The 10,950-nt window shown below is 29.5% G+C and overlaps 1 protein-coding gene and 1 long non-coding RNA gene across 2 annotated transcripts; one reads left to right on the top strand and one right to left on the bottom strand.

Moving 5' to 3' along the window:
• The first annotated feature begins 2,783 nt into the window (after positions 1-2,783).
• On the top strand, positions 2,784-7,428 carry LOC150034235 (cytochrome P450 CYP72A219-like). The gene is made up of 5 exons (XM_039021664.2): positions 2,784-3,325; positions 4,089-4,312; positions 5,143-5,387; positions 5,467-5,854; positions 6,625-7,428. The coding sequence occupies exons 1-5, from the start codon at positions 3,049-3,051 to the stop codon at positions 7,048-7,050; spliced, it is 1,560 nt and encodes a 519-aa protein (XP_038877592.2). The 5' UTR covers positions 2,784-3,048; the 3' UTR covers positions 7,051-7,428.
• LOC120069850 (uncharacterized) lies at positions 3,820-7,847 on the bottom strand. Its single transcript, XR_005479705.2, has 3 exons — positions 7,631-7,847; positions 5,125-5,294; positions 3,820-4,286 (listed from the first exon to the last, which is right to left on the bottom strand). It is a non-coding gene; the product is annotated as an uncharacterized LOC120069850 (long non-coding RNA).
• Positions 7,848-10,950: the final 3,103 nt, after the last annotated feature.

Raw genomic sequence — 10,950 nt, 5'->3', positions numbered from 1 at the left:
ATAATTTTCTTAAGCGACAAATTGTTTTTAAAAATATATTTTTTATTTCAATTTTTATATGTGTGATGATAGTAGAATAAAAAAAAATTGATAGATTTTATGATGCATCCAAGTATTGCTCTTTTTTTCCTCAAAAACTAAGAGGTTATTTATTTCGTAGACATCCTAGATTCTCATGAAGTGAGTATCTTGATTATCGCTTTTTTTTTCCATTATTGTATGATGTTCCGATATCTAAAGATTTTCGGGCATCCTAGGATGTCCGGATGAAGGACATCTGGAGAGTTTTGGAGATGAGTTTTCTAGATTCTCGAGTTGAAGATATCCTCATTTTTCATTTTTGTCTTTCATTTTTATTTTATTTTACACACACACATATATATTTATATATATATATATATTATCTTCATTTGCATTATACAATTAAAATAAATTCTATCAACCATATATATATATCATATTTTTAGTTATATCGTAAGTTTTATTATTTTTAGCAATTAATTTAAATTTAAATTTAAATGAATATTTATTTTATAAAAAGGAACTTAAATTATGATTTTTTTTTTAGAAAAATAACATATAAAAATAATATAAATTGTATTAATTTTAAAAGAAATTCAAATCGATTAAAACAAATATGTTATATAAGTTTAAATTATATCGAATTAATTATAAATTAATAAATAGTTGTGTGAGTATTCTTAGAACATTATGTAAATTTAAGATCAATCCCGACTAGAAATCTTAAAAACAAACACAGTTATCAAAATATTTACATCTATACGCAAAATAATTCTTAAAAAACAAATATGGTAATCTAAAAATGTGACATCTAAAATTCCTAATATCTATAATTTCAGGCATCTAAGATTTCGATTAACTATATTCTAAAAAACAAACGATTCCTAATAGATATGTTCGATCAGTTAGTTAGAAATCCAATAATCGCCACTTCAATATTAAATATTTATCATTAAATTAAATACTTTTTAGTTTGTGAAATATTTTGGTATGAGGTTTGAATATTTCCATTGCTGGCTTGGGGAATTTCTAGCTAAAACATGAGTTTGGATGTTTTGTTGATTGAATTTTGTGTGGATTATTTATTTATTTATTATTATTATTATTATTTGGCATTTATAGATAATTTTCTATTTTAATCTCTCAAATTTTAAGTCAAGATTTACTCTAAAGTCAAGATCCAATCAGAAAGGAAGAATAAAATTTCCAAGCTGATATGATGGTTGGTGATATTTTTTTCAAAGCACATGCATCTAGAAAAGAAGAAAAAAAAACATTATTAAGGGAAGAAAAGCACTTTTTTTAAAGGAAAAAAGACCCTCTTTTTAGGAAAAAAAAAATGTGAGTGTGTGACAGTTAATTGATAAGCAAAATAGTTTCACCCTAAATTGGTTTTTTCCCTTTCCTTTTCTTTATAAAATAAAGGTTTTAAATTACAAACTTTTAAAGATTTGTGTACATACCAAAATCCTTTTGCAAAGTGTTTAATAAATTTTGTAAAAGATTTTTTAACTTAAAAAATATAAAATCTTAAACTTTCAATTGTGTGTCTAATGAGTCTCTAAATTAAAAATAATTTTTTAAAAAATTGGAGTGAATTATTTTAAATAATAAAACTGTAGATAATATTTTCAAACATAATAAAATATCATTATATATTCGTGATAAACAGATATTTTGATATATTTGTAAATAAGTTGGATTATATTATTATATTTGAAACCAACCCTTGAAATTGATTGATATATTTGACATAAAAATTAATTTTTTGGTTTTGGTTTCATTTTGTATGTATAATAGGACTCTAAACTTTCAATCTAGTGTCTAGTAGGTTCTATCCATTTTAAAAGAAATTAAATATGTTAAAAACTTATTTGACACAAAATTAAAACTTCAAGGACCTGGATATTAGACACAAAATTGAATGTCATTTAAACTTCAAAAACCAAATAAAACAAACCTAAAAACTTAGAGACGAATTTTGTAATTTAACCTAAGATCATAAATACTAAATAAACAATATGTAAGTTTAATAAAATGTTTATGCCCACAATGACAAATCTGGTTGACTAACGTTATTCCTTAATTTAATTAATATGTCACGTCAACATTTAAGTCAAATATTATCAATGTACAATATTAACATGGACTATTATTAGTATTCAAAATGAACATAATTCAATTGATATTGTGTTTATACTATTAACTTGGAAGTTAGATGTTTCATTCCCTCATACCACATATTATTAAAAAAAAAAAAAAAGTATGTTGAAGTTGGTCACTACAATTACTTGAATAGTAAAATGACACATCAATTGGACTAACAAATTAAAATAATATAGCATATGCAAAAGAAAAGAAAAAAAATTGACCTACCTCATTTAAAAATGCCTTCGAGCATGTCACGTCATTTTCAATTAATAAAATAGTAAGTTTAAAATCTTATAAATTATTTAGAACTATTTCTTAAACTTTAATGGTTGAAACATCACTCTTGAAACCTCATAGACCCAAAAGAAACGAAATTCAACCTCTTACAAATTAAAAGTGTAATTAATTCTAATTATATAGTGCAAATTTAGTCTCTATAATAAGAAATTAGTCTCTATTATTTGATAAAATTCTCATAATCAATCTATATAATGACTATTTGTGATAATTTTATCAAACAATAGAGCCCTTTAGAGGTTTATTAAGCACCGAATTCTAAAAATCATAAAAACTAAATTATAACTTCCTTATGAGGACTAAGTTTGTAATTTAGTCTTCATATTATTTTTATCTAGTTTATTTATCTGTAACGTCATGATGGGAGAGAAATGTTGTTGGTTCAAATCTAAACTCTTGAGCTATAAAATTTAAATATATATTTTTTTTAAAAGAAAAACAAAATTTCAAACTGAGCAATAGATCGTCATATGAATTGCAAAGTCTGTGGGTTATAAATAGCAGAGACAACTTAGAGAACTCACAGCCATTTAATTTGTTCAATAAACTCAGTTTTGAGAACTCTGTTTGTTTACAAATATGTCGTGTGTTGTAGCTACGATTTCAATTTGGATGATACTCGCCATATTGCTATTATTGGGATTGAAATTTCTGAACTGGATTTGGTTAAGGCCAAAGAAATTAGAGAAGCTTTTAAAACGGCAAGGTTTCGCCGGAAATTCTTACCGGATTCTCTACGGTGACTTGAAGGACAGAGCCGCCATGAGAGAACGGGCAATCTCCAAGCCTATGAACTTCTCCAATGATATTGCTCCACGTGTTGTTCCTTCTGTTCATCATACCATCCAAAAATATGGTAACACTAACACTATCCCTATTTTCCTTCTTTTTTTTTCTTCTTTTCTTGAAATGAGATCTAGAGGGAGAAAATTTAAAAGTGAAATAGGTGTTTGTAATTAAGTTATGCTCGCTATGGCAAAATGTTAGGATTTCGAATCACTTCATTTTGCAAACTTGTTTAGGAGACTCGAATGTAATGGATTTGGAATGGATTGTAATCCAAGTGAACGTTTGGATTAAGGACTTTAGGCTCGGTTTGTTATCTCTACTACATTTTCTTCCCATTGTTTTCAACCCCCCATTTTTCCTATCTTTTTCACATTTCATAATCTCATACTAGAATTGGTTCTAACATTTCATCGTAATCTTAATTCTCATTAATCCTGATTACTTTCCAACCTTCCAAAGATAATAGTTCAATGGTTAAAACATCAAATTCTTGCTAATTATAATTCAAAGCTAAGGTATTTACTCATTTTAAAATATGGCATCCAAATCTTCACTCTCACATTTGTAGGGGCAAAAAATATATTAATAAAAAAAAGAAAAGCAAGCATGTTCATTTTACATTCAATTTTGTACTTAATAAATTCATAACTTAGCTGTCAATACGTGCATAGCTCAACTATAATCTTATATATTTTGTTTAAAGTCTTTATTTTCTCATGGTTCTACTCCCTTGAATGATTTATCAACTCCCAGTATGTTATTGTTCATTAAATTTATTTACTTGTAATGTAGTTTTGTCCTAAAAAATGCAAGTGTTTGATGAAGTGCAGGCAAGAATTCATTCATGTGGATTGGCTCCATACCAAGAGTGCACATCATGGACCCTGAACAACTTAAAATTGTGTTCTCATTGATCAATGATTTCCAAAAGCCAACTAGGAATTTGAATCCCCTTGCCAAGTTGCTTGCGGATGGACTTTTAAATCATGAAGGGCCAAAATGGGTCAAACACAGAAAGATAATCAATCCTGCATTTCATTTAGAAAAACTTAAGGTAATATTTCTCTCCATACCACTTCTAAACTAATTCAAAACTTTCACAATAAGGCTTATATTCTATCATAGTCTTATAAGCAACATGAATACTTGGAATCATATATGTACAATTAATATTGCCTTATTAGGATAGAATGCATACTTCTTTTTAAAGAAGATAGAAATTGAAATTAGGTCATGTTTGATAATTATTATTTTTTTTTTTTTAAAAAAAAGGAAGCACTTATAAATACTACGTTTACTTATAAATTTTTTCATTTTGTTATCTACTCTTTAGAGATATCTTCAAAATTCAAAGCACATTTTGGAAACTAAAACAAAAAGTGGTCAAGAACTTGTTCTTGGTAGTAAGATTTGGCTATGAGTTCAAGCTAGGTAAAGTGAAAGCTACAGTAAAGAAATAATGAGAAAACAAGCACAGTTTTCTAAAACCAAAACTAATTGATTGTCAAACAAGGCCTAAATTATTTAGTTTCAATATGATAACCTTCAACTAATTTACAAGTTCATTTTATCTCGAAAAATTTCCTATTCTATGGGTTCTTGTAGCCAAAGAGGGAACAACTTATTTGAGTTTCTATGACCCATTTTATAATGTTCCCGTTTCAGAACAAGAAATAAAATGAAAGAGATTACTATTTATGTTTCCTATTCCCATTTTGTAGCTATTTCTATTTCTTGTTTTTGTTTCTAGTTCATATGTAATAGGAAACATGAAACGATATCAAACAATGCATGCAATTTCAAGATCATTACATCATACATTTTTTATGTAAAATCTGATGAAATGCAATCAGTGATCACACATACCTTTACATTGGTTTATAGGATATGGTACCAACATTCTACCACAGCTGTAACGAGATGGTTAGGAAATGGGAAAGCATGGTCTCTGTAGAAGGATCTTGTGAGTTGGATGTAATGCCTTACCTACAAACTATGACTGCTGATGTGATTTCTCGAACTGCATTTGGGAGTAGCTATGAAAAAGGAAAAGAAATCTTTAAGCTTCAAACTGAACTAGCTGATTTGGTGATTCAATCTACCTTTGGGATTTATATTCCAGGATGGAGGTAAAAACTTAATCCATCTACAACATCCTTATTATACATCTATTGTGAAACATTTCATATCATGATTAATTTTGTGCAGATTTCTACCCACAAAGTCAAACAACAAAATGAAGGAGATAAGTAAAGAGATAACAACTCTGATCTTGGGTATTATAAATGAAAAGGAAAAGTCTATGAAGACAGGTGAAGCTATCCAAACTGATTTATTAAGCATTCTTATGGAATCCAATTTGAATGAAATTAAACAACATGGGAACAATAAAGACATTGGAATGAGCATAGAAGATGTTATTGATGAATGCAAGCTTTTCTATATTGCTGGTCAAGAAACTACAGCAACATTACTAGTTTGGACAATGATATTGTTGAGTTCATACTCAGAATGGCAAAAGCAAGCAAGAGCAGAGGTCTTTGAGATCTTTGGTAACAAGAAACCAGATTATGATGGTTTAAGTCGACTAAAAGTTGTGAGTGTGATGATATTCTCCTGCATTTACTTTCTACTGTCTATTTTTCTCATTTTAATTTTATCTCATATATGAAATTTAAATGCCGATCTTCTGATATAAAGCAATCACATGAGAAAGTTTTGGAGGTATGAGTAGTCTAGAGAGGTTTCTAACCTTAATCTCAATCAAGCTTATTTCCTTTGGATTATGTAAGTTGAAAGAATAAAGACTATTTGACAAATTTGGCATCTAGGAAGCACAAACACTTTAGTTTGATTAGCTTGCCTATGTGTGTCACACACTTGGACACTCCAACACATATCAGATACTTGTTAGTTCAAGACATATGTTAGAAACCCGTGGTACAAAGTCTCAAATAGGTCCAACATTTGTTAGACATGCATCAAACACTTGTTGAGTACACGAAATAGATGTGTATATGACAGATAATAAATTTTGATAGTGAAATACATCAAACTAATTTCTTAAGCATATAAATGCATAAACTCATTGACTTTGAATTTCTTTCTTGTATAATAATTAATAATGATATATATCTTTTAAAAAACGCGTCCTTGTCGTGTCTGTGTCCTAGATTATAAAAAAGTGGCGTGTCACCATATGGTTGTCATGGAATATCTGTATCTTGTATTTGTTCTTCTAATCAACTAGGCATGTTGGCAAGGAGTGACACTTTCTGCATGTGACTTTTAAGATGATGTGTGTCCTAAAAAGTTATTATTAACTAACACATGACAATTGACAAGTGACTCTTTGCAATGGCACAGATAACTATGATCTTGAACGAGGTTCTCAGGTTATACCCACCAGTGAGTATGTTTGCTCGTTTTGTTAAAAAAGAAACAAGACTTGGAAATTTGACTTTGCCAGCAGGAGTGATGTTGGGCTTACCAACTGTTCTTATCCAACGTGATCCTGAGTTATGGGGAGAAGATGCAGATGAATTTAAACCAGAAAGATTTTCTGAGGGAGTCTCTAAAGCAACAAAAAATCCAGGTGCTTTTGTACCATTTGGTTGGGGTCCTAGAATATGCATAGGACTAAACTTTGCGATGATTGAAGCCAAAATGGTATTATCAATGATCCTACAACGCTTCTCATTTGAGCTTTCATCATCGTATACACACGCTCCCACTGTCACCATGACAACGCAGCCTCAACATGGAGCTCATATTATACTACACAAACTGTAGTTAGCTCCTTAAACTAAGTATGCTTGCACATTATCAAAAGGCTAGGAAAGTTTCTGTGCTTCGACTATGTATAATTTCAAAACCTTTGAGAAAAAGATACCTACACATGGTCTCAACTAAATACCCTTTTCAGTGCTCACCAGCTTCTACATAAACAGTTTCGAGGGTAATGGCATCTACTCATTTTTTGGCTTGAGATGATTAATGCTTGTAATTTTACCATTTATGTCAAAGTTAAAGTTCACAAAACAAAGGAGGCCACTGTTAGAGTTAGACTGTACTTTCACTCCTTACCATCTGAAGGGCAAGTCGATACACTATAAATAATATGTGTTCCTGATTCAAAATAGTCAAATTTATGCACTACGATTTTGAAAACTGACTTTCTTTCTCATCGTCATTTTTTCAAACAGTTCATCTGCAATGAGTTCAACAGCAGGATTCTTGTTGTAACTTTTAACCTTAAAATGTACCACACAACAAATAAATGTTCAAAAAGAGGTATAATAATTCTTGGAAACAAACGTGTAGGTATAGCTATATAAATCATCTGGAGTATGGTTTGGGAGTTCATACTCACAATGGCGAGAGCGAGCAAGAATAGAGATCTTGGAAGGCGTCCGTAACAAAAGCCCAAATTTTGATGGTTTAAGCGCCCCAAAGTTGCGTTGTGAGTGATTACACTCTCTTATTTATACTCCCAACTGTGGAAGTTATGTCACTCACCAAGAAGAAAGAGAATTATAAAACTAGCAGAGATTTTAAGACCTTTTAACAAAATTGTAGATTAGTAGTTGATCTCATACTACTAAATTTGTGTCGCCACATCCATATGAAATCAATATTTTCATTGTACCATAGAAAAATTCATGAAACATAAAAATATAAACAAAAACAAGTCCCTAATATAAACATAACATAAATAATAGACATTTTAACTTATTTAAAATCATAAAATGTTAATTTACTATTTTAAATTAAATTTTCGATTTTCTTGTTTATATAATTTTTTCAAAAATACTTATCAAAATCGACATTTTATTGATATTTTCATTAAAATGTCCATAAGATTAAGGCTCTGATATTTTTGTCGACATTGATATTTTAAATCTTGATTGATGTTAAGTTTTTAGCAAAATATTAGAAGAGTGGTTGTCCCTCTGAAAAGGCTCTAGATTGATGGATTCCAAACACTATAAAATGATTTTTCTTTCAAATCATCCAAATTTAAAGCACTTTAAGCTTGGTATACTGGTTGTTGTGTAAGTGATATAATGCTTTGAGCGAGCACGCTCTCGTAATCAAGGTCGGGCTTTGAGAGAGTATGCTCTTGTAATTTGGGTTAATTTTTTACATAGTGAAATTTTTCTGGTTCTGGTTTGTGATTTTTCCATGTTAATTCTCATTCCCAATTCTATTATTTTCTTTTAATTTATCTGTTATTTTTCTATTTATTCCTGCATAGTAGTGGGAGGTTTTCCCAACAGTTGAGTGTGTGTTTATAGTCAAATACTTTTTGTATTTGGTTATCTATCGGAGAAAATTTAATTTTGAGATTTTATAAGATTTTGTTAGATTTTATGTTTTATCTTAAGTTAAAAAAAAAAGAAAAAAAAAAGAAAAAGAAAAAGAAAGAAAGAAAGAAAGTGAGGGTGCTATATATATATATTTGTTTGAAAATTGGATTATTTTGCAACTCAAGATAAATTCAAATAAATTGATCATTATACTAAAAATATGAACATTTTTTTAAAGATTAAGAATATTAACGTAACTTTTGAAAGTTTAGATTTTTTTTTTTTAACGATGTATTAATTCTTTTTATGTATATACTTAAATTACAATAAGAGTATTTTCTAACTTTTGAAAGTTTGGATTCATTATTGAAACTTTCGAAAGGGAATTTTTAATATAAAGTACTAATAATTTTCATTAAAAACAAACAATAAGAATTTTTTTTAAATATAAATATCATAAAAATAGATGCTCAATTCTTAGTGTTCTAAAAGTCATGTGTCATTTTTCATATTGTCCATGTGCCTTGTAATAATTCATGCTCAGTGTACATGATAGTCCACATCCTACTTGTCACTTTGCCTATAAATAATGACATTTAGTGAATCTCAAAAGAATACACATTGATGAAAAAATCACATCAAAATTTCATTCATTTTCATTTTATCTAATTTTATAATTTTAGTTATTTTATTTTATTTTATTTTATTTTTTATTATTATATAAATATATTATTATATTATTTTTTTTCCCATATTTGTGTTCTCGTCGTGCTTCTCAATTTCACAATACATTATCAGCACGAGCTCTTGTTGCTTCCATCACTGAAGGTAGGTCAATTTTTTTTCTTCTTGTACATATTCAATTTCTAATATAAATATAATATTTTATGATAATGTTGCCATGACAAACCTTAAAAAATTATAATTCACAACCCTTGACATTAATGGTAATAATTATTTGTCATGGGTGCTCGATGCTGAAATTCATCTGGATGCTATGAACTTGGGAGAAACAATTAAAGAAGAAAATACGACATCCAGTTAAGACAAAGCAAAAACTATGATTTTCCTTCGTCATCATCTCCACGAGAGATTAAAAATGGAATATCTTACAATAAAAGATCCCCGTATCATGTGGAAAAATTTGAAAGAAATGTATGATCATCAAAATACGGTTATTCTTCCTAAAGCCCATTATGAGTGGATGCATTTGAGACTACAAGATTTTAAATCAGTAAGTGATTACAATTCCGCATTATTTAAAATCAGTTCAAAATGTTGTTATGCAGAGAAAAAAATTACTGGTGTTGATATGTTAGAGAAGACATTTTCTACATTTCATGTATTGAATATGCTTCTGTAGCAACAATATCGAGAGAAATATTTTAAACAATATTCTAAACTAATTTCATGTTTTCTCGTGGCCGAACAAAATAATGAGTTATTGATAAAGAACCACGAATCTCGACCAACTGGAACAACACCATTTCCTGAAGTGAATGTTGTGAATGTTAATAATTGTGATCGAGGTTGTGGTCGTGGTCGTGGTGATAAGGGAAGAAATAATTATTATTTTCGTGGTGGTCATTCTAATCATTTAAATTTCAAAAGAACCACACAAAATGATGATCACAAAGGAAAAGCTCTACAAGATAAAAGTTCAAAGAGTGTTGAAAATAAATGCTTTCGATGTAGAATGATTGGGCATTGGTCACGTACATGTCGTACGTCACAACACTTAGTTAACTTCTATTAAGCCTTCCTGAAGAAAAAAGAGAAAATTGTGGAAGTAAAGGTCTCCTCCCACTGCTTGGAAGCTTATGGTTTCATGTTCTATTTCACTCTCTGATGGGGAAAGAAAGAGCTATGCTATTGACTGACCCTTTCATTCTTATTGCTCTGGGTTCCGACGATCCCAGTTCGCAGCAGAGAACAAGACAGGAAGCGAGCGACAATTTTTCGGGTATACCCAAAGATCTATGTTCATAATACGATTCCAAATAGAAAAACTTCAATCATTTCAATTTAGTTGAACGAGGAAAAGGAGTTTCTCCTTCCCTCGAGCCTAGTCCCAGGGCATCGCTCTTCTAGTAGCAGCAAATTTCGTAGAAGACTCTGAAGTGGGCGAACATTCGGCCCAGCGGGCGAATATGGCGGGCTCCGGCTCTGCGAATTTTGCATACTAGGATAATGACATATTTGACCCATCCCACATGACAAATTTGGATGTGGTGGACTTCTTTGAATCTTCTGAAGAGGAGATTGGCACAGTTGGTGGAACATCAAGTGTTTCTTTTGACTTTGAGAATATCTAGACTTAATGTTGTTTTTTTTTTTTTTTTTTTATATATAATTATGTTTTTTTAGTAAATTTTATATATTT

The sequence above is a fragment of the Benincasa hispida genome, chromosome 9, assembly GCF_027475165.1.
Source record: "Benincasa hispida cultivar pf3 chromosome 9, pf3_genome.v1.1, whole genome shotgun sequence".
In the NCBI taxonomy this organism is placed as follows: Eukaryota; Viridiplantae; Streptophyta; class Magnoliopsida; order Cucurbitales; family Cucurbitaceae; genus Benincasa; species Benincasa hispida.
The sequence above is the reverse complement of the archived record's forward strand: the minus strand, read 5'-3'. Positions and strand labels throughout refer to the sequence as shown.